A 24792-nucleotide genomic window follows, 5' to 3' on the forward strand; every position below is an offset into this window, starting at 1 on the left:
TCTGTCAGTTAGCATTAGATGTTCATAGTCTACTTAGCCACAACCCTATATATAAATCAGTGCTTCAATGTGTGGTTGGTAACAATTGTGGTCTTCTTCAAGTACCTTGAAGTTGTATGATCATGGTAATTTAAGGAAGAATAGAATCCAAAGCATTTATAAAGAAATATGTGCTAAAATTGTAAAACCGCTTGGTGGCAGTAAAAATCTATTATAGAAAAGCTGAAATAAAAAAATATGGGGAGGAAGGTCAGGACAAATATGGTTGAGATTCCTCAATCCTCATCTTTATCCTATTTGGTGAAATAAAAGGGCACATACACAAATAATTGTTGTATTGAGAGAGAGAAGGAAAAAAAAGTGAGTGAGAGGAAGGAAGGAAGGAAGGAAGGAAGGAAGGAAGGAAGGAAGGAAGGAAAAGGGATGGCGGGAGGAAAGAAAGAAGGAAGGAGGAAGAAAGGAAGGAGAAGGAGAAGGAAAGAAGCCACCATGTCCACATTTCATGGGCATACGATCAGGCTATTTTGTTGATTTTATTAGGATATCTATTAACTTTCCCCTTTAACAAGTTATCAAGAGAATAAGAAATGAATGGAATCTATCCAAATCATGAGATCTGAGAGAATAATTTAAAAAAGAAAATCTAAGAAAATAGGAAATCTTAGAATGAACCTAGTTTAAAGCAAAACTGAAAAGTCAGATTTTTGGAATGCAGGCTCTTACACTTTTAGGAAAAATAAAATAGATTAATATGTGCACAGAGCACAGATGCTCAGTTATAAAACATTGGGTTAGCAACTCTTTTTATCATGAACTGGTCTTTAAAATCTGTTTACATTGTTTTATTCAGCGAAGTCCATTCAGTTAAAAAAAAAGAGCTGATGTGATTTGTACTAGGAAAAAGGTGGGTGAGAAGAAGGAAGGAAGGGAGGGAGGGAGGGAGGGAGGGAGGAAAACCCAAGTTCAAGTTCACTTAGAGCTATAGAAACTCACAGGATCATTTTAGCCATTCACACAGATCCAGATACTTTTGCAGGGAAAAATATGGGAACTTCCAGACTGAAAGCAACATATAAAGTAATGAAATAAATACAGGTAAATAAATCAACAAATACACAGTCTCAGACATAAATTCAGAGAAAGAATTCAAATAGATGTTTTGGAGTCACTCAGTTTGGTCTGAGCCCTGACACAATATTGTGTCCCAATATTCCACAATATTGACATTTAGAAAAAGTGTGTGTGGAGGTGTTTTAATGGTAGCATTTTCCAGGTTTAATAGAGCAAAATGATATTTCCAGTACTTCAAAGACCAGCAATTTAATCAGCAACATTCAACTGCATAACAGTCTGCTATCTGCAGCTCCTCAGTCTCAGAAGCATAGGCATACATGATAAGATAAGCAAATATAATTTTTGTGCTTTAAAAGAACTCTTCGATGTTGCAATCCATTAGAAGGAGCCTTTGGAAGCAGAAGTGTGCAGCCACCTTCTCTGAAGGTGAGAGAAAGAAAAAGACTTGATTAATCTTAAAGGCTAATCATCACTTTTGTCAGATGAAAGGGAGACATCTGAGATAATAAATCGTTTAATCCCTAGACTATCGGAAAACTCTTTGTTGTTTTTACTACAAAAGTGTAACACAAAGGCTTCCTTAAAAATAAATATGTGAAATTAGGCTTTTAAGCTTGGCACTCTCCCGAAATGAATGAATACAGTCACGCACAAATGTGCATACCAAGAGTCCATACAGAACTAGATAACTACATACAAAATACAAAATTGATAAAACGAAATGAATTCTCCCCCTGGGCAGGATTTCGATCACATCAACTTTCATCTTCCCTAAGATTAAAAGGCCGCACAAGCGGCTCAGTTCCCATTGAGATCTGGGTTTTCCGATTCTAGCAACAAAAGATCAAAAAAAAAACAAAACCCTTGAAAGGACCCACCCCGATAATCAGAAAGAAGCGGAGGAGGCTGAAGAGCGCCCATCAGAGATCTGGCTCTTTTCAAGCATCTGTGAAAGAATCACATCGCTCGCATCCCGCTTGGGGTGATGTATGGGAAGGCGGAGGATAATTAATTGCTGGTTCTCGTCACCCCTTCCTCGTGGTGGTGCGGGGCGTGGGGTGGAGAATTGCATGAGAATAGGGAACGTGTGGAGGACGTCGAAATCCGGACAGTTTGTTGACATCAAAGGCTGGCAAGATTAGGCAGCCCAGGTATAAAAACTGCCCAGTTTCTCGGCGGGCTATTGAGGGGACGGGAGGCTGGAGAGAGAAAGAGAAGAAGTTGCTCGGAGTTGCTCCGGAGAGGGACGGAAAGAGAGAGAGAGAGAGAGAGAAGCTTTGCAGAAGAGAAAATAGGAAAGGAAAAGGAAAGGAAATTCTTCCGCTCCTGCCAAGCCCGCTCCAGAGATGTCTTCCAGATTCACTTCCATCCTGAAGCGAGCCTTTTGGACCCTGGCGTTCCTGAACCTGTTGGTCGGCTTCCAGCCTGCCGTTACCGGCTTCTCCCCGCAGCGAGCCGAAGAGCCCTCCGCCGCAGACCCTGTCCGCCTCCAGCACCCCAGAGCCGCGTACCCGGTGTATATGCTGCACCTCTACCGTTCCCTGCTTGCCGGCAATCACCTGGGTCAGTCCACTGCCGAAGCCTCGGCTTTGAAAGAATCCGACTCCATCCTCAGCCTGGTGGCTCGAAGTAAGTTGCGCAGTTCTCTTGATCTAATAAATAAATAATTAATAATAATAATAATAATAATAATAATAATAATAATAATAATAATAATAATAATAATAATAATAATAATAATAATAATAGTCTAAGAGGGATAACAGGACTGGGCTTGCATTTAGAAAGGGGTGATAGGGTGACTGTGAGGTTCCAGACCCCCGTTCCCTATTCCTCGTTGTGGATTGCAGCCCCCACCCCGGCTTTCCCCCCCCCCTCCCCGCAGTCGTCTGCAGAGGAGGACCAATCCACATCCTTCACTCTTTTGACATCCTGCAGATATTCCTGGGTGGGAATGGGGTACCAAAGTGACAAACTCTGCACCTTTGTGTATTGGGGAGATGCAGGTGATTCATGAAGGATTCCCTGGAAGGTTGCAGGTAAAAGTTCCCTAGAGCCAAGGTGGGCATGGAGTGGGAGACACTAACCTGCTGGCAGGTAAAAGTGAAAGGAGCAGAGCAGCAGGTTCCTTCACTGCTTTCAAAGGAAGGGAACACTGGCTTGCAAAAGCACCCATTTCTTAGACAGCGTGGGCAAGTCCACTTCAGAAACATGACTGGGTTTCCACATTCCACAGAGAGGGTCCTTCTCATGTGTCTCTGTCTCATTCTTCAAAACGCATATGCTCAAGCCTAACCTTGGGTGCAGCAGGCAGAATGTAACTCCTTCCCCTGATAAGTTGGTTCATACTACAGTAGTTGGCTATTTCTAGACCACTGATAACTGAACCCATTTTAGCCTAAAGTATTATATATAGAGAGAAGCCCAGAGGAATAGCATGAACAGGTTCCATGTGCATCATCCTCATATGGAAACTCACACACATATATATTCACAGCCCTGAACCACTCAGAATGTGGTAATATGAGTTGGTGGAATTCATTCTAAAAATCTGGGTGGCTCAGTGGTTAAGACGCTGAGCTTGTCAATCAGAAAGGTCAGCAGTTCGGTGGTTTGAATCCCTAGTATAGGTCTCCTGCATGAGCAGGGGGTTGGACTAGATGACCTCCAAGGTCCCTTCCAACCCTGTTACTGTTATGGGTTCTCATTGCTTACAAGATCAATGATGATTCTATGTCTTGCAACTTGATGAAAGAAAGGTGGTCTAGAAACGCAAAATATAAATCAATCTTATTGGGTTTCATGGCAAGTAATGGAACAGCAATGGGTTGCTTTGATTATCCTTCCCACTCTTTGTAACATCCTTGAAAACCTGTAATAATGAATTAGGAGTTATTTTAAAAACTTTACAGTGGAAAAGGGATGGAGGGAAAATTCCATATTTGATAGCATCATAGTGGACTTTGGAGAGCTGAACAGAGCAAATAGGAAAATGTGGTAGTTCACACATCTGAGAGTTAGAGGCATGAGCATCCAGTCGTATTGCATTATTGTCTGGTTTGGAGGCATGACTGCTTGAGAACAAGAAGGCAGTGCAGAGACTGGTGAGGATGGCAGAAAAGATTACTGGTAGTTCACTTCCTTCTATTCAGGGCATAGCATGTAAGCGATGCTTGAACAGGGTCCTTATATATTCCAAAGAAAGTAAATATATCAACCCATACACATACATACGTATGTATAAAACATGTGTATATGTGTGCTATGTATGTGTATAGTTGCATACTTTCTTTTGAGAGCAGGCAACAGAATTTCATTTTTAATGTGTGCCGGTGTGCTAACAGTAAAAAATGACAATAAAGGTTATCTTATCTATCTATTCATTGCAATAACTGCCACTTCATCAATCTCAATGAACATCAGAGTACTGATGCTGGCTGATTATTATTTTAATAATGTTCTCCATTTGGGGAGTCTCAAGATGTAACGACCAGCTCCATGCCATCCCTAGATACCTGATCCTTTTGATTGGATGTAACTCAGTTAATCCTGGGATTTCTTAACACACACACAGACCCAGGCCTCTAACTCTCAGATGTGTGAACTACCAACTTTCTCCCGGTCTTTCTTATTTGTTCTGTTCAGCTCTGCAAAGTCCATTATGATGCTATAAAACTTTGAATTTCCCTCCCATCCCTTTTCCACTTTTTAAAACAAATCCTAATAAATGATTACAGCCTTTCAAGGATGTTACAAAGAGTGGGAAGGGATAATCAAAGCAACCCATTGCTGTTCCATTACTTGCCATGAAACCCAGTAAGATTGATTTATATTTTGTGTTTCTAGACCACCTTCCTTTCATCAAGTTGCAAGCCATAGAATCATCTTTGATCTTGTAAGCAATGAGAATCCATAACAGTAACAGAGTTGGAAGGGATCTTGGAGGTTATCTAGTCCCACCCCTTGCTCATGCAGGAGACCTATGCTAGGGATTCAAACTGCTGAACTGCTGACCTTTCTGATTGACAAGCTCAGCATCTTAACCACTGAGCTACCCAGATTTTTAGAATGATCAAAGCAACCCAGGATGTGGAATCCAGATTTCATTGGCATTTAATAAGATCTGGTCTTTGAACATCCACAACCCAATTAATTAATTAACCAATACTGGATATTAAGAATTAGCTGGAAGACACTGAGGTGTGAGCAATAGTTTGCAGAGATATATGGAGGACTATTGGCAAGCCCAGGTTAATATTAGTTGCTTATAAAACTTTTTCCCCCAGAAGCTTTTCCTTCTTGTAAGTCTTAAGTACAGACTGCCAATGTCTTTAGTTGTGAAACACAAAGAGAATAATTCACAGAACAGTTTAAACACATTTTTTTGCCTTTTATCTTTTTCATAAATGTTACAAATAGGCTATTGCTGTTCTCCCCATATTGCCAGTTTGGACGAGCAGAGACTGCTCTCTCCCTCCCTCCCCCCCTCCCTCCCTCCCCCCCTCTCTCTTTCTCTCTCTCTCTCTCTGTGTGTGTGTGTGTGTGTGTGTGTGTGTCTTTGGATCAGAGTGACTCCTGGTAACTCCCTGGACAAGTCCTTGCAATTTTCTTAGCAAGGATTTTTAAAAATGCTTTGCCATTGTCTCCTTCCTAGGGCTGAAAGTGGGTGACTGGCTCAAGGTCACCCAGCTGGTTTTATGTCTAAGGTAAAACTAGAACTCACCGCCTCTTGATTTCTTGCCTGATGCCTTAACCTTAACCTTAAACTAACTCTCAGCAAAGACTTGAGTTGAAAGTTAATGGCTTGGTTACTAGGGCAACCTTTCCAGTATCGGACAGAGGCTGGAGGCATAATTTGCAGCCCATTCTCTTAGATGCCAACCAAAAGAGCTAATTAGCAAATTAAGAATCCATTGTTTTGTGCAATGGTTCTTAAATTCCTAAATAAGTGAGAATGCACACTAATGTCTTGATTGTTATTGATGATCGTGGAATTCATATGCTTACCTTGGTATTTAAGTCTCATTCTTTTTTGGTGAGACAAAAGCATGGATTAACATGCTCTGATCTTTCTAGCCTGACTGTAGTTTAGCTAAGAAGCAGGAGGTGGCAGAGAAGTATTCCACTTGGTTCCTTCAGTAACCTATTTGATCTTAGTGCCTCAACTTAGATAAGGAAGATTCCGGGTCCTTGCTTAAGCATGATTTATAAATGAACTGCAATTAGCTCCCCCCCACTTCTGTTCAATCGTGTGTTTTTTTTCAGGGATTGCCTGGACAAGTCCCTGTGGTTTTCTTGGCAAGGTTTTTCAGAAGTGGTTTGCCATTGCCTCCATTCTAGGGCTTAAGGAAAGTGACTGCCCCAAATTGGCTTTGTGGCTAAAGCAGAACTAGAATTTATGGTCTCTAGATTTCTAGCCTGATGTTTTAACCACTAGGCTAAAATGGCTTTCTAGGATCACAATATAAAAGAGGTTGGAACTATGGGTTTGTGTAAATGTGTGAACAATCAAAAGGTATTTAGTTTAACATACTCCCCTTTAAATCTTGAGCTATAGTGATGAAGATTAAGTGATGAGAATATTGGAAGGATATGAAGCTTTGAGAATGAGTTTGATCTAGTGGTTAAGGCACCAGGCAATGGTCTTTCCATTAATTTGTAACTTCGTTTAGGAAGTGAAAACTTTTAGGAAAAGTAGCATGAATGGATTGGTGAATGTATGGGTCTTATAAACTGCACTCATCTTTGAATGCAAACAATCAGAAAAATTAATTCCCCAAGTTTGATCTAGGAGAGGAGACATTATATTGAGCAAATATAATAGTGTCCCGTTTACAAATTTGAACATACATAGCTGAACATTCTTCTAACATCACATTTTCCTTCATTAATTTTATTTCTTATTGAAATATCTTCCTACTACACGATATTTTTGGAATAGTTTTGGAATCTATGCTAACATTTCAAAGCATTAACTTTATTGTGTAATTGCTATCCTTCTGCTGTCTTCCAGCTTCATTCCAATTTGGGGACCATTGGGATTTCTCCTTTGACATGACTTCCATCTCTCGCAGCTATGATATCAAGCTGGCACAGCTCCGGGTTCATCTACTGACTTTCTCTCAATCTAGAAATATCACTGTGCATATTTATCACAGCCACAACTACACATGTTATAGGAATCAGACTTGCACAGATAGGATGTTTCTTGGTTCTTTTGTGAGTAGCCTCTCCCTCAGCCGTTCACCCTGGAAAGTCTTCAACATCACTAGCTTATTACATCTTTGGCTCCACCAAGGGATGCCATCAGGTACTGAGATTCCAGAAGTCCCACAGCAAGACTGGGAAGAGGGGAATATATTTGAGGACAATAGTAACCCAACAGCAGGTGCATTCCAGGATAAGCATGCCCATAATAATTCTAGAGAAGATGAGAAGCATTTTGTCCACAATGGGCCTGATAGAGCGCTCTTGGTGATCTTCTCCAAAGATAAGGAACCCATGGAGCCTTCTCAGGGTTCAAGTCTCATTAAAACTGTAGAGATGTCCAAGTATGTTCTGTTTGATAACACAACCAAAGAAACTGGAGGACGTCGCCATCGTAGGAACAGGAAACAAAAACAAAGAATTAAACTGAACACACTCCAATCCTCCAAGTGGGCAGAAGAAGGCAGATCTCTATGCAAAAGAGTCGATATGATGGTGGATTTTGATAAGACTGGCTTTGGAAGCTGGATTGTGCATCCCAAGAAGTATAATGCCTATCGATGTGAAGGAGAATGTCCATCACCTGTCGATGAGACCTTCAAACCAACAAATCATGCTTATGTTCAGGTATGAAGGAGTGCGGGTGGGACTTGGTAGAGTGATACTTCCCAGTTCTTTGCAGAGGAACTGGAAAAGCAAGGTTTTAAGAAGCAGTAGTAGAGTGGCCTTTGTCTAAAATTATGCACATGCTAGTTTATAATATAGACTCACATTTAGAAGTTCCACTTTACCTTTAGAAATAAGGGGGGCAATGTTGTTTTGTGAAGCAAATTTTAAGGATGCTTTGTTGTTCAAGGCAAAACACAACATTGAAAGTCTGCAATCCATCCCACTGAGCATAAATAAAATCAGAACAACCCTTGACTGAACAAGTAAACTTTGCTGGAAGAAATAAAAGATCCTTTTCCTTACTGAATAAAAGTACAATTGTTGGTTTGATTGGCATATCTGTCTAAAAGTAGAATACTTTTGATGGCTGAGCCTTCTGAATGTGTTGGTGATTCCTCATGTGAATCAGAGTCCAGCCAGGCATTCTTGGTTCTCTCTGAACTTGGTTGTTTTCTTACAGATTTTTCATTACCCAAACTAGGTATCATCACCAGACTAGCACTGATGATGTTAACTAGTTTGGGTAATGAGATGTCTGCAAGAAAACAACCCAGCTCAGAGAGAACCAAGGACCCCTTATGTCAAACCTGAGTTATAAATATTCTCCTTTATTGAAATCAGGATCTGCAAGTTCATAATAGTAAATCCTCTTGATCTCTCTAGGTCCATTCTTACAGGTGATGCTCATGATTTCCTCTTCTATTTCACAGAGTTTGCTAAAGGTATATCAGCCTAACCGAGTGCCCTGCCCATCCTGTGCTCCAATCAGGTTAAGTCCGTTGTCTATGCTGTATCATGAGAAGGGAAGAATAAGGGTCCGTCATCATGAAGACATGGTAATTGAAGAATGTGGCTGCAACTAATGCGTATGGACTATTGCTGGCTGACAAATGGGAGTCTTTTGCCAGCAACTTCCCATTATTGCACATTTTATGGCGGAGGACCAAAGAATTTTTGCTGGAGAAAAGCAAGAAGCATATTCCTCAACACACAGAGATCAAGTTATTTTTCTAATTTCTTGTCCGTAGCATTCTTAGCAGACCAGGGGGTGAAGTAGGCACATGGGCTGGATAGCTTGCTTCAGGCATTTCATAAGTAAGATAAATGTAACACTCGCCCTGTAGGAGAACTCCACCAACAATTTCTATTTTTACAAGATAAACTACATTCAAAGCCTGCTCAAATTAAATAAAGATGGTCAATGCAAATGTGTAAGACTTTATTAGCACAGTGAGAGTCTATTTTAGTGGAACCTTTCCAGGATCTTCTTACTACCTGGAACTTCTGCCAAAGAATGGAACTGTGACTCCTCAACCCACCCCAAAACATAGCATTTGTTCTACATCCCATCATGTTGGCCCATAAATGGGGGGGTGGGGGTTGTTTTAGTGAAAGATTCCTAAGCTTTAATTATTGTGATGTCTTCATACTGATATTGTTCTGAACATTACTTGCTGGGGAATAAGTGTGGAAGAAGGTTATTGCTTTATATTCTGTTTGGGGACTTTTTAAAATATTGAATGGGCTTTAAAACATCTGATGGGATAACTTTGTATGCTGGATCTCATGGACGGCCGATTTGATCTAGCAGAAGTCATATAACTTTAACTTTAGGTAAGTGATCCTTTCAGAAAGTTGGCGTGAGTCAATGAAGGGGGGGGGAATGTCCCCAAATTTTGCCTCTTTCAAACTGAGGAGGGAGAATATGTGCTTTTGAAATTTCCTTTAAAGGAAAATAAAATTTCCATAACTTTTGGAGATGTAATAGGGTATTTTCGCACTTGATTAGTTATAAGGTTGCTTTGGATGAATTGGGTGAATGTACTTTTTAAAAAATTTTAATAATCTCTCCAGAAATCTTTACTTTTTATGTGCTTTAATTAAACTGCAAGGAAATCCCTCAGCATTCATATGGGGCTTTTTTAATTTGGGAAGCTAGTGTGGCCAGAGGTTATAAATTAATGAAGCCTCATGTCACAGGGAACAAGGATACTAGCAATGCCATCCTTTGACTTCTTCCCCAATCAAACCAACTGAAATATCTGATCAAGAGAAATTCAGAAGAAATTCTCAATCACTGTTTCAAGCGACTGAAAAGGTATTTAGAGAAATGAGAGGCAGATATTGGTACAGCATTCATATGAGTTCATATATTTATTTTAACTTTTTACACTTTAAGGGATACATTAAAAACTCTACTTGCTTTGAGAGGGAGTTTCCTGATACCTAGAAACAATTAAGGATGTCCTAGATCAATCACATGTATGTGGACAGGATTGTTGAATGAGCTATATTTAAATAATTTTGAATAACCAAGGGTATAGTTGGTGCTGTTAACAGAATTTGTAGTAATTAAACATCATTGATTGTATTGTTGACATCATTGCTCTAAAATAAATGCAAGGTAGAAAAATAAAAGCTGGCTGTTTTGTTTTGATAAGAACTTAATATTCATCATCACAAATGGGGATGTAGACATCACAATATATTTTAAGAAACTGGCAAAGGAATGGATCCCAACATTTTAAATAGATAGATAGATAGATAGATAGATAGATAGATAGATAGATAGATAGATAGATAAATAGATAGATGAGTTCAAGAATTATAAAATGAAAACAACAACAACCAGAAAATGGTGAGCAAAGGATAATTTGGCAATACACATACTTGGCTACGGACTCTAAAGGAAACATTGAAAGATTTTACACCTCTATTATTATTATTTTTTAAGAGAGTAGTAGAGCATCCAATCTGTTAATAAAAACTGGGGTTTATAAATATTTTGAAGAAAAAAGATTTTAAAACAAAGTACATATATTTTGGCAGTGCAAGTGGGAGGAGAGAGGGACAAATGGTATTTGGACTGAACAAGAGAAACTTGACACCAAATGCTGCATTTTGAAGATCTCCTGTTCCTGTCCACCAGTCAGTCTTCAGTGCCCTCCTGTGGGATATGCCATTCCTTTCTCCAAATGGTTATTTCCCCAGTCTCCTCCCAACAATTATTTCACATTCCTTTTGTTGGTTTTTTAAAATTAGCACACGCACGCCCACACACACACACACACAAACATATTCCTCCCTTCTCCAAAAAACATCCCAACGCGGTGTAAGAGTATTCAATAATCATAGAAAATTGACTTTTGGTTAAAAAGAGAAACATGTAGAATACTCAGTGAACAGAGAATGCTGAAAGCAGGCAACCCTCGAACTCTCAAACAATGCTGCAATTAACCACACTTTGCTGACTTATAATTAGAGAAATGGGGAGGCTGTCTATTTATTTATTTTATTTTATTGAATTTATATTGCTGCCTGTCATGTTCCTTTTCCAATGTTTCTAGCAGCTCCAGCCAGTAATGGTAGTATTGCTGCCACATTAGATATCTATTGAGAATAAGATGTTCTTCACTCCTGCGTTGTTTGGGATTAGGACAGGGAAGTGCTGATTTTCAACCTCTCCAACCCTGGTCTTTGAAAAAGAACAAAATGATGGTATCCTGCTGCATTATGCTCTCCAACAATGAAGTAAAGTTCAATCAACCCTAGACTGTCTTCTGTAACATTTTGTTGGGAAAAGGAACTGTATTTATTTGCTTATTTATCACATTTATGAACTGCCTATCTCCCTCACAGATGGACTCTGGGCAGTGTACAATAAATCTAGAGAACTCAGAAGCTTGCAGATTCTTTAGTGCTATTTTTCTTGATCTTAACAAAGATCTTATCCACCTGTGGATTTTAGAAGTCAATTTCCACTTGAATTTTCAAAGAACAGTAAAGGGATGGATGGACAGTTTGTACCCCCAGTTTGTACAAGTATATCAGAGATCATTTTCAGCCCAACATCCATGCAGTTATTGTTGTATGGTTGGAACTAGAAGGGAGGGTATTATGTATAACCCCCCCCCATTAACTTCTGCTGGAAAGGTAGGATAAGAATTAACAAGCAAACCATAGAATAGCAATATGCCCTCACTCTTCAGAACAGACCTATGTATAGGATCCAGTATGGTAGACCTTGAGCTGCCTGGTGTCTCATGTCCACAACCCTGTTTAGAGATTTAATCTCTCTGAAACTACAGCAGAACTTTCTACAATGACAACAATAGGAACATCTTAACTGATTTTAAAAAGTATTTCCTGCCTTCCAAATTAGAAAAAAAAAAAAAAATCCCAGGGATCTTTTTTTTAATGGAGGACTTATAGCAAATGGTAGAAATCCATTCTAGACAATAGGTCCTCAGGGTCTTAATTCCCTTTTATCAACAGCATGGTAAGCAGCTATCTACCCCAAGTCCTCCTTTGAAAGATGGAGAATATATTTCTCTTTCCTTTGGGACATGGCCTTTGATCACAAGTCTGGGCTCTTTTGTGTAATGGATGTTTGTTTAACCAAAAAAGATTCCCTCCCCCATCCCAAGAGAGTCTTCTTATCATCATGCGAGGTGGCGATTCAGACACTGGGATCAAATCTGCATTATGAGGAGGAAAACGATCATTCATGCTTCTAAACTGCTAATTGCCCTGACAAGAAACAAGGTAAATTAAAGGTCACTTCACATTCCTATGGTTGGCCAAGGAAATTGAGAAGCAGCTCCCCTAAATATTTTCCCTGCATCAAAACTATGGGTCTCCTCTGCATTTTTGTCATACAATGTCTGGAATTTGGTTCTGTCTGGAAAAAAACAAGAAAAGGAAAGCTTTGAATAACAAAAGTGTCCATTTGTGGGTGGAAATATCAAGCCCAGTGTTTGTAGAGCAAGACAATACAAAACATAGGCATAGATCTGGAGAAAAACCAGGGTCCAGCTTCTTTAATAGTCCTCAAAAAGAAGTGCTTTGCATGTCCAGGTGATTGGCAGCTGTCAATTCACTCTAAATAGCATACACAAATGTTCACCAAGACATACATTACTGTATGTTGATCATCCATGTGAAACACTAAAGAAAGGATGAGAGGAAAAAGTAGGACCAAGTGGCATCATAGAGGGATGAACCAATAGAAACAGTCTCATTAAAACTTCACATATGAATCTGTTATGTTTGCCTCCTCTACTTGATGCCTCCTAATATGCTGTAAAACCATTCTCACTGGCCATGTTGGTGTGAGGAAGGCAGGAAGGAAATTGTGGCCGAGCCAGGCTGGAGAAGGCTGTACTAGGAGGTCCATTTCTGCCCCTGTCCTAAATTCTTCCATTACAAAAGAGGATGAAATCTCTAGCTGCTTTCTCTAACTAGGGATGCCTTTAGCAATATGTATGTAGGAATGTAGATTCCTACCACCTACCATTGTTTGCACCTTTAGCACCTGTATTTTTATTGATACGTTTCTGAATGTGTCTCCAAACTCAATTTATGAGCCTTACCCAATCCTTCCCATCTATATGTTTGTACCATCCCCATAAATTTGGCTAAATATCAACCAAAGTAAGGCAGAACAAAAACTAAAGATGCTAAAGACAAATCTATCTATCTGTCTATCTATCTATCTATCATCCATCCATCCATCCATCCATCCATCCATCAATCCATCCATCCCTGGTTATATGTATGTACAAATATACAAATATGCCTTTAGTATCTCCACCTTTTGTTGTGCCTTGATTTGGTTGATATCACTGGTCTACAAGTAGAAAGCCTCAGAAATGAAAGTAGCTTAATTTTACCAGAATTGGGTCACTAATAAAGGAAAATTAAGTCCTGAGTATTAACTGGCTCCAGTTTCCAAGATACAGCTTCAGGTCAAAATTGCATTAAAATAATTCAAAATTATGAGGGGGATATGCGATTATGCTACATAACTTTTCTGCAAATGTGATATAGCAATGAGAATAGTGCCACACCAATCATTATAAATTTATCTTTTTATTGATACCAATAACTTAACTTTCCATTAATTTGTTGGTTTTTCATGTAACGTTTTCATGCTTTTTGCATGAAAAACTGACAAGCTCTAACATCAGATTAAATAACAAGGATCCATCTGTATTCGATATTTAAACTGCACTTTTTGGCTTTTCTCTTGTGAACTGCAGTAGGATTCCTGGGGAGATTCCAGCAGTAATCAGCAAGCATGGATGGACTCCATTTCCCTTGGTATCTTTTCTCCATGCCTGCAATATACTGGTAAAATCTCTTCCCATGCTCATCGCTCACTGCCTCACAGTTTAAAGGGAGATAGTCTAAATGCGAGTGTAAGAAGTGAATTTTCAGTGACATGTTTGCACTAAGTGCTTTATAGGACCTAAGCAAATTTTCCATGTATTTTTCATAGTTATCTGCCTTGCTGTTCTCAAAGTAAAGATAGATTTATACACTTCCATGTGGTACCATTTTCATTGTTCTACCCTACTTTGTCGAGAAGTTACGAGGCATCATGATCATTAGACACCTCCCTTCCTTGTAATCAAATATAGCCGCCTGTGTATAAATCTTTATTGTGAAATATCTTGAAAACTTTAGCCAACCAGCACCTTTATCACCTGTTTTCTAATTCAACTAATCAAAATATGTAAAATTAACACATTTTATCTCAGAGTTTGATAATTTCCCAAAATTTGTAGATCAATGTATTTAGCCAGGTTTATGGGGCTGGCACAAACATATAGATGGGAAAGGATGGATAAGGCCCATAAATTGAGTTTGGAGATATATTCAGGAACATGTCAACTAAAATTCAGGTGCAAAAGATGGAAACAATGGTGGGTGGGAAGAATTTACATTCCTTTCTATGCATTAGAATAAAAAAAGTATTGATTAGACCAGTTTTCATCTTCTGCGTTGCTGAAGAATGGACTACATTGATTTAGTGCTTGTAAGAATATCATGTGGTAAATATTATGAATCCATGGGAATGACATTTCTCTGACACTCACAGAGTGCTGATCATGTGTTCTCACATTCCACCCTCCTTCCGGGAGTAACATATTGATGTGCTTGTTGAAGATCACTTATTCAAAACGGAGGATGAGTGATAATCAAGTAGTCCTTGATTCTTTGATCATCCTCCTTTTTAAATAAAGGTGAGGCAATTTGGACAGGAAATGTGGAATATTGTTTCAGCACTTCCAAGGGCTTTTAAGCCAAGATTTTACCTAATCTACAATGTTTGTTTACCAGAATGGTTCTGATTTGGCTAATGGCTATTACTAATTTGGCCACATGGGAGCAAAGGTGAACCATACCCTGTGACAAACAGGATACTCTAACAACTCCCTCAAGGCATGTGGGAGTTGTAAGGTAGCTGGTTCATTCTATTCCTAATATCCTAATGTAGACATGTTCAGAGGATGGAGAAAAGGGGCTGTCCTTGAATCTTCTGGGAAGCTGGACCGTTAATCAATTAGAATGGAGTAGAGTGAGCCCAAATACACCCTTCTTTTTTTGCGGCTAGACAGGGAAAGCCAGTTGAGTCCTAATGGTGAGTTGCTTTGACCCAACATGGAATTTCCTAGCTATAGACTAGATGGAACTTACATGATCAGTGTGGTTTATTCCCTATTGTAGACCATTGGTATTCATGAATAATTTTGTAGTGCAGATTCTGTGATGTCTAATTTTAACTCTTAAAGTTGTTTGGCTCTGTTTGAGGGAAATCTGGGCCACACATAACTAAGTTAAGTAAAAGCCTCTCAACAGGAATCATATAATATGTTTTTATTAACCAAAGTTTTAATTTATGTATGTACAGAAATACAAAAGAAAATAGTAGGAAAGGTAGGTGAGGGAAAAGGAAATGGAAAAGTGTGGGAAAAAGAGGAAAAAGAAAAAAAGGTGTTGACTTCCAACTTCCTTTAGTGCAGTAGAATAAAATAATAACATCAAACCTCAACTTAAATGTAATATGTTAAGTTTGGTTAGTTTTAAGGCTTGTTAAGGTTTTACGCATTGTACTGACCCTCCCCATTTTATTATAGTTCAATGTATTATGTAAAGCTGGGGTAGGGTTAAATCAGTAACCAGAGTAAATGTGTGAATATAGCCAGTGGGTAATGTACAAACAAATAAATATATCTGTGCAAATATATTGACAGTGTGTATTAATTTATCAACCCCTTGTAATACATAATTAATATTGTATGGTGCATCCTTGAAGCTCCTTCTGAACATCTTGATGTGGTTTCTGGAGATTAATAATTGGCAGGAAGGGCGATCTTTTGAGCATAAGGATATGTATGCGGGTTTTGTGTGTGTGTGGTATTTTTTCCCCCTAGTGGTGTGGAGATCATTGCCTTCCAATCCACATTTGCCCGTGTAGATAAACAAAGTGTGTCTGGGTCTCATCCCTGAGGCTAGCCTTCAAGCCTAGAGGAATAGCATTGGCCTCATATGCAGACAAAGTTTCACCCTGCTGTGGCCCTACAACAATTAAGGCGTGACTAGAGACTCATTTGCAGAAGCTGTTGCCCCAAATGATTCTCAGAGAGGAGTGAACCTAACTTTTCTCCTCCCACCTCATGTTAAGCGTCATCTACCAAGGGCAAAGACATATGTGATACAGTGATTTAAAGAAGAAGGAAGGCTGTGATGCCACCCACCTTGCCAGCTCAGGAAAAAGGCTAACCCACACCAGTAGATCACAGTGATTGGAGGGACCCATATGTTTCCTTTTATCTACAAGGTGGTGGTTGTGTTAGTTGACACGGGCCAATTCCAGTTGGTTTCCATTGGGTACAAACATGTGTTTCTGAGCAAGTGGGGGGGGGTCAACCATATGATTTGAAGGACCATAATTCAGGGGTTTGAGCTGATTCTTTGCAAGGTGAAAGTCCTGGGCTTAATCCATAACACCTCCAATTCAGTCCAGGATAGAATCTTATCTAGAATGTTGAGATGTTACTTACTGCTGATGGGGGAAAGTGATGGAAATATAGGCCAACATATCTGGAAGGAAGTAAATTGTGGAAAGCAGCATAGACAGTAACAAACTAAATTGATCAATAGTTTGACTTGATCTAAGGAATGTCCTACATACTTAAACCACCAATGCTTATAAGGCAATGCTGAATTATTCTCACTGATCTTAATCTTGTGATTCATGAGGGAATCCTCCTCAAATATATTTATTGGAAGATGGGAACAGAGCCTATATGTCTATCACATTTCTTAACTCTCCCAGAATGGAGAAAGCTATTGTATGGTGGAACATTCCACCAATTGTGTTCTGAAGAGCTGGAGTCCATACAGAGCTTTACTTCTCAAGAAGACTTGACACCTTTCTTGATGACTGAATCACTGAATCTAGTCCTCTTTAGCTAATAGGAGTCAGAGCTGGTTAGTTCTTGGATGGGAGATGGAAAATCCCAGGACTGTAAAGTAAATCAGAAAATCTAAAACTATCTGGAAGAAGGAAATAGCAAGTCACACCTCTATGATTACCAAGAAAACTACATGGACATATCATGATGTTAGCAGGAATAAAGCTCTACTCAAAGCTGACTCTCTTTTTTATTTTTAGAGGATTAAACATTCATCACTTGCCTTTCTGAACCAATTGAACATAAAATAAGTTATCTAGAATTGCTCACCAAAAGAAAAAGGGAAAAAATGGTATTGAGGACAAAAAATGGTACTGAGGACCCTTGAAGAAAGTTTTCTACAGATTTAACTATTAGGACACATGGCTCCTTTGTACCTTTGAAATTAGCATGTTTTGCACAGAGATAAAATACTAGCCTGCTTGGTTGACTAGGTTCACACATCCCATTCAGTTAGCTTAAACTTGTTCTGTGTTTGAGTCAAGACTGGCAGAGCTCTATTGTCATTGTGCCAACATTGACCACAAACCCAAGGCAAGTCAACCCCATTGTTATGCTTAAGAAAAAGCAGGAATCCAGACAGTGGATCTTTCTATCTCCTTGATCTCTAGAACTAATGGCAGAAAATCTTTCAAATCAATAAAAAGAGAGCTAAATTTATGCCGTGGGCAAAGACCAGGCTAGATTTGGTGCAAAGTATTCCCTGCTGCATGGAATACGCAGCACTGGGTCAAATGTTTGAAATGCTGATTTGATCTTTGCATCTGAATAGAGATGAGGACACTCCTTGTGGCTCAAAAGAAGGCTGCGCTAAGGAGAGGCTGCTAACTCTACAGGGACAGAGGACCCCTCTGCTTTCACATGCAGGAGGGAAGAAATCTGCATCAAACAACAGAGAAAGGAATGTCTGTAAGGCTCAGCCAGCCATTAAATGCTAGTTATGCTTTTCTCCCTTGAGGCATTTAAAACTCTGTTGTTTCTTTCAAATAGTGTAGCCCCACTCTTCTGAAAAATTTTGAAGCATCTAAAGAATCCTGTTCTTTTCAATGCTTGGATAAATATACATATGGTGATAGGGTGATAGAATGAATGAAATAAGATTGATGAGGAATTCAGGGAAAATTGATTTTTTTCTTCTTGCTTTCTGCACCCATATTATCATCTGTCTGTCTGTCTCTCTCTCTCTCTCTTCCATCATCTATCTATCTATCTATCTATCTATCTATCTATCTATCTATCTATCTATCTATCTCTATCTATCTATCTATCTATCTATCTATCTATCTATCTATCTATCTATCATCTCTGAATATTAATATTTCAATCCAGCAAAAAATGTATGTCACAATCAAATAGTGAAGTATCCCAGAGCTCTTAAGATTTTAGCACACCCATAAAATACACGCTCACATAAGTACACATCTGAGATTTTTTTCCTCTAAACTAGCAGACTTAATCTGAACTAAACTCTTCTAGTTATATTAAATATTCTTCAGTTCATCAATATATGTGTATATATATATTTGTTTTTGTTATTGCAATTTTAAAAAATGATTATTTTTTTAAAAAATCTAAAAATTATAGTTGAGTGATGTCTTGATTAGAAGAACCATGTTTGCAAGCTTTTAAGGTTTCAGATGAAATACTACAAATGTAGAAGACAGGAAAGGAAACAAGAGTAGAGGATAAAATGAGTCTACTGGTTCAGCCATAAAAAGTCAGAAAATTTTCTTGATATTTTTATGAAATGAAATTATGAGATATTGCTAACCAATGGACAAAATGACAGCCAATGATCATTCCAAAGAAATACAATTGTATGTACTGTAAAATCTGGTATAACATATTATATATAATATATTCCATGCCTAGTACGGAGGTTTCTACTGAAAAAAGAGGGATAACAATTTACACACTCAGTATAGGGTAAAGATTATCCAAAATTAGAGTATGGAATAATCTGAGTCTCATATCTCACATTTTCAATAGCCAAGAAGGTCATTCTGATGACCACACCTTCAGATGATTGGACCTTCCTGGTGGAAGGAATTAATTCCTCCATTGTGCTCTTCCTTGCAGTAGATAATAGTGTTTGCTGACACTTTCTTACCATGGTCAAATTTGGCATGCCAATGTCACAAGAAAGTAGAAGAATGAGTGATATATGTGATTTTAGTATATAGCTGGACCATGTATAATTGACAGACTGGATTTTATCATAGATTTTATCTGTTATTTATTATTTTATTCTAGAATTTTAAATTATACATTTATTGAGGGTTTTTATTTGTTCTGGTCTCTGGTCTATGACCATAATAAAATTCTATTGATTGATTGAGTGATATATGACATGATCATAATATGATGTTTGGAAGCATTCTGGTACGCATACGAAGCTGTGGGTTCTCTAAGTCAGGTTGGATATTTAAAATGCACCAACAATTACTGCTAGAGTGGAAAACACTGGGCGTTCTCTTTGGTTGCCACCAGCAAAAATATATTTCTAACACAGCAAGCGTAGAGGTGATCACAAAATAAAGATGGTTAAAATAAGTTATATTGGCTAAGGGCTAGACTTTTAAAATCCAGGGCAGGCAAACCATAAATATTAAGCAAGTGTTATCTGCAGCAATATTTACAAATAGTTTGTCTGATCTTTTGCCAGATGGCTATTGTAACAAGAAATGACCGTTTGTTTTACCTTCCAGCGTCTAATTTTGTTTTGACTGCTACAACCAGCAGGAACAAGTTAGAAGTTACACATTTACCCAATTTATACTGGTAAGGGGGTGGAGAGGAAGATTCTTATCTTCTAACCCGACTAAAATAGATGTTTAGAGTCCTTACTCAGAAGAAATCATATTTAGCAGCACAGTCTGTTTCATATCCCAACGCTACCTGGTTCAGTCATAGCTATTCCCTATGGATGAGATGGCAGATTTCAGATGGGCCAAGAATCTGTCCCAGAAGGCAGGTTCATAGAATCTCAGCTAACAGAATAACAGAGATGGAAAGGACTTTGGAGGTCTCAAAGGAGGAGACCCTTTACCATTTCAAACAAATGGTTGTCCAATCACTTCTTTAAAACCTCCAGTGTTGGAGCACCCACAACTTCTGAAGGCAAGTCTTTCCACTGTTTAATTGTTCAGAATAGGCCAGAATATTCAGATTCAAATCAGAATAGGACAACTGAAATCTGTCACAAAATATCGGATCTTTCTAACATACCCCAGTTTACTTTTAGTTCATCAGTTTATGTGGTTCTTAAACACCAGTTTGAGTTTATTCCTTTACTTTTCACTCAACTCAGCAAACAGAAATTGAACAGTGCCTCTGAGCAGTGAGTGAATTGCATCTTAGGGGGACTAATAGGGTTTGTACCATCTCTGTCTCAGTTTTTCAATTTGTTGCACCCATAAACAGGATCCAGGACCCAGGACTGGAAATTGAGTTTATTTATTTATTTTAAACATTTATATGGCTGCTCATTTTTCAACCATATCTTAGCCAGCCCTCAAATCAAAAATTAAAAGACATACGAAATCATTTTAAAACTATAAAACTCAACCAATTAAATTAAAACATCAACATTTACTTATTTAAAACATTTATAGCTTTATAGTTTAGGGAATAAAATAGCAATAGCACTTAGATTTATATACCGCTTCGTAATGCTTTTACAGCCCTCTCTAAGTGGTTTATGGTCCATAGCTCATGTATTTCCTAAATAGATAGAAATACATAAAGGAAGGCAGAAAAAAAACCCTCCCATTTCAATCAGTAGAGATTTTGCCTCCTAACCATGAATAGAAAGAGGCTAAGTGCTGATGGATGTATCTTTTAGCATCCTGCCTTAACAAAAATTTGCATTTTGCATAGGAGCAGACTTAACCTCAAGAGGGCACTCATTGTAAATGATTTCTTGAGCACTGCCTTCAGTCTGGCAGATATTCAAGTGTTAACATGCCAGAAGTTGTACATCTGACTCCTCAGGCATTTGAAATTCAGGGCATCATGGATTGTTTTAACAAGGGAATACACAAAGAAAGGGACTTTAGCCAAGAATTTTACACTGGAGGATTTTTGTCAAAGATTATTTATGAGATTACCCAGACTGTACCTCTCAGCAACCCTTTAAGTTTCATCACTCTTCTCAGAAACAGAGCTAAATTAATTGATAATTAGGAGTTAATTAAAAGGTGGGATGCAGAGATAGATAGATGTACAGTATCTGTATGTTCATGTTTGTTTTTACGAGTATGGGAATATGGGCAGGAGATATGAGTATGGGAAGGCGGCAATTATAAGCAGTGAGGTAAAAAGAAAATAGAACACAAAAAGCAAAGTGTGTAACAGTTAATGCTTATAGACACATTTATAAAATTTGAAGAAAAACTCTAGCTTTGAAATATAGGCAGCTCCCTACATTCAAAATATCCGGTAAAGAAGGAAATCAAATGTGTTGTTCAAATGATCTTTGAATATATTGTATTGCATTGAACTTTTAAAGGTTTTCTTTCAATTTCTCACAAGGTATCAAAAAAGGAAATAATATGGCCTCTTCCCCCCCCCCAAAAAAAACAGTTGATGCATCTCTGATGTCAATGGACAATTTACAAGCCCCATTCTTTCCTTTAGTTTTTGTATGGCCAAAAACATAACAAATTCCAGGCTCTTCCTTCCTAAAGAGGTGGGAAGAAAAAATGTTTGAGGGATTCAGGAGATTCAACACTGAAAACGTGATAGTACAAAACAGCAGCAGTGTCCTCTTTCATCTGCATCTCTGGTAATTCTGACGTAACAAGACAGTTCCATAAAACCAGGTGAAGGATGATGATGTTATCCATTCAGTCATGTTTGACTCTTGGAGATTCTATAGGCCAGGTCTCTCCACATCTTCTGGCCTTGCTTCTTTGAGTTGTTCTAGGCTCTGGCTGGTGTCAGCTTTGATGGTGTCCAGCAGTGGTGGGTTTCTAAATTTTTTACTACCGGTTCTGTGGGTGTGGCTTGGTGGGCATGGCATGGCTTGGTGGGCGTGGCTTGGTGGGCACAGCAGGGGAAGGATTCTGCTCCCAATCCAGGGGAAGGTTACTGCAAAATCCCCATTCCCTCCCAATCAGCTGGCACTTGGGAGGCAGAGAATAGATGGGGGCGGGGCCAGTCAGAATTTTTACTACCGGTTCTCCAAACTACTCAAAATTTCCGCTACCGGTTCTCCAGAACTGGTCAGAACCTGCTGAAACCCACCTCTGTTGTCCAGCCACTGTGTCCTTTGATGGCCTGATTTCCTTTCACCACTAACTCTTTGGAGCATAATTGCTTTCTCCAGTGAATTCCCTTGCATGACTTGGCCAAAGTAAGTGAGACATAGTTTCGTGATTTTGTAATAGCTAAATCCCAGGCCCTGTTGGGGTTTTGCCCAAATGGCATGGCATTGGCTCAATATATTTTGGTGGCTAAGCAAATAAAGAATAAATAAAATGGTGCATCTGCATACAGGAGCCAATAAGAAGTTGACTGTTTTACACTAATGAAGGAAACTCCATGGCAGCTGAAAGCAGCAAGCTAGCTTAGAAGGAACAAAAAATAAACCATGAAAACTAGTGACTTCTGTTTTCTGACATCTTGCTATGGTTCCCACCAAGCCTTTGCCATTGGAGGCAGCTGTCTCATCTTGTCTAATAGCAGGGATGGCTATGGCAAGGCATATGAAGGCTGGTGGATAAACAAGTGACAAGATTCCAGGGACACAGTTCTATTGCCAATGAAATGCTGCCTTCAAATCCTTAGCACAAGTTTGCAAAATGGGATTTCTACTAACATTTACTATGTAGGCACAGACCTGCCTTCCACTGAGGACCTGTATACTGCACGAGGCAAAAAGAGGGCTGTAAAAATATTTACAGACCCCTCACATCCTGGACATAAACTGTTTCAACTCCTACCCTCAAAACAACGCTATAGAGCACCGCACACCAGAACAGCTAGACACAAGGACAGTTTTTTCCCGAACGCCATCACTCTGCTAAACAAATAATTCCCTCAACACTGTCAAACTATTTACTAAGTCTGAACTACTATTAATCTTCTCATCGTTCCCACCACCCATCTCCTTCCACTTATGACTGTAATTTTGTTACTTGTATCCTTATGATTTATATTGATATTGTTTCCTGATTGCTTATTTGTACCCTATGACTATCATTAAGTGTTGTACCTTATGATTCTTGATGAACATATATTTTCTTTTATGTATACTGAGAGCGTATGCACCAAGACAAACTCCTTGTGTGTCCAATCACACTTGGCCAATAAAAAATTCTATTCTATTCTATATAGAATGCACTAAACTCCCCGTTTATACTTATTGCATAGTGAGATCAAACATGAATTGGGTAGAGCTGAAACATGCTGGAAAGCTAATCAGAAACGGGGGTCACAGATTGTGTTAAATTGTTGTGTAATTACAACTAACTGAGCAAACAATTTTCCCTTGGACTGCCTAACACATGATGCTCTCACAAAACCAAATTGATTGCACTGTGGCTTAATATGCTGGATCAGCCAGGCCTCTCAGGTACATTTGTACATTGTTTCAATACAACTGGGTGTGACTATGGTATTTGTTTTTCTTCCTGAACCCAGAAATCTAGCACTATAGCTAAGAAACAGGCCCCCCCCATTTTTTTACCCCAAGAAAACATAGTGACAGATGGGAGCCCGTGTTGTTAAGTCATCTTTCAAAAAATATATAAACAATTAAGAGACCCTCAGGTTGGACTTGGGATGGCAAGGGTAGCAAGATATAGCCAGCACTAAAACTTACTGATCAGGTAGTTAATCTTTTTCTGGGTTCCCATGACCCACAGTACTGTAGTTTACAAAGGGATGGACTTGGTTGCAATTCAGTAGATCAGGCAAGTGTAGCCCACTGCATGGAAATGTGTCCCTATTTTCCTTTCACATAATGGCAGCATCTCCTCTCCACAGGAGCATTGGCAATATAACTATTTGATCTAGTGGTTAAGGTACCAGGCTAGAAACAAGGGACTGAGTTCTAGTCCTGCTTTAGGCATGAAAGGCACCTGGGTGACTCTGGGCCAAACACCAGATGACTGTAAGTTCCCATTCTGCTTTAGACATGAACGCCAGCTGGGTAAATTTGGGCCAGTCACTCTCTCTCATCCCAACACAGCTCACAAAGTTGTTGTTGTTGTGAGAAAAATATTAGGGGGGAAAAGTATTGTGTATGCAAGATAGAATTTGGGTCGGTCACCAGGACCAGAGATTTACTCTTCTGAGCTTCTGGACTCTGGAATTTCCCTGAAGATGGGCTCCAGCGTGAGTCTGAGCCGTGATGGTGCAGTGGTTAGAGTGCAGTACTGTAGGCTACTTCTGCTGACTGTCTGCAATTTGGCGGTTCAAATCTCACCAGGCTCAAGGTTGACTCAGCCCACCATCCTTCCGAGGTGGGTAAAATGAGGACCTAAATTATTGGGGGCAATATGCTGACTCTGTAAACTGCTTAGAGAGGGTTGTAACCCACTGTAAAGCAGTATATAAGTCTAAGTGCTATTGC

At 39.0% G+C, this 24792-nt stretch overlaps 1 protein-coding gene across 1 annotated transcript; it reads left to right on the forward strand.

Annotated features, from left to right (window-relative positions):
* Positions 1 to 2420: 2420 nt before the first annotated feature.
* NODAL (nodal growth differentiation factor) lies at positions 2421 to 8813 on the forward strand. Its single transcript, XM_070952591.1, has 3 exons — positions 2421 to 2703; positions 7088 to 7908; positions 8661 to 8813. The coding sequence occupies exons 1-3, from the start codon at positions 2421 to 2423 to the stop codon at positions 8811 to 8813; spliced, it is 1257 nt and encodes a 418-aa protein (XP_070808692.1).
* Positions 8814 to 24792: the final 15979 nt, after the last annotated feature.

The sequence above is a fragment of the Pituophis catenifer genome, unplaced genomic scaffold (assembly GCF_029215685.1).
Source record: "Pituophis catenifer annectens isolate HBS135680 unplaced genomic scaffold, rPitCat1.0.hap2 SCAF_12, whole genome shotgun sequence".
Lineage (NCBI taxonomy): Eukaryota > Metazoa > Chordata > Lepidosauria > Squamata > Colubridae > Pituophis > Pituophis catenifer.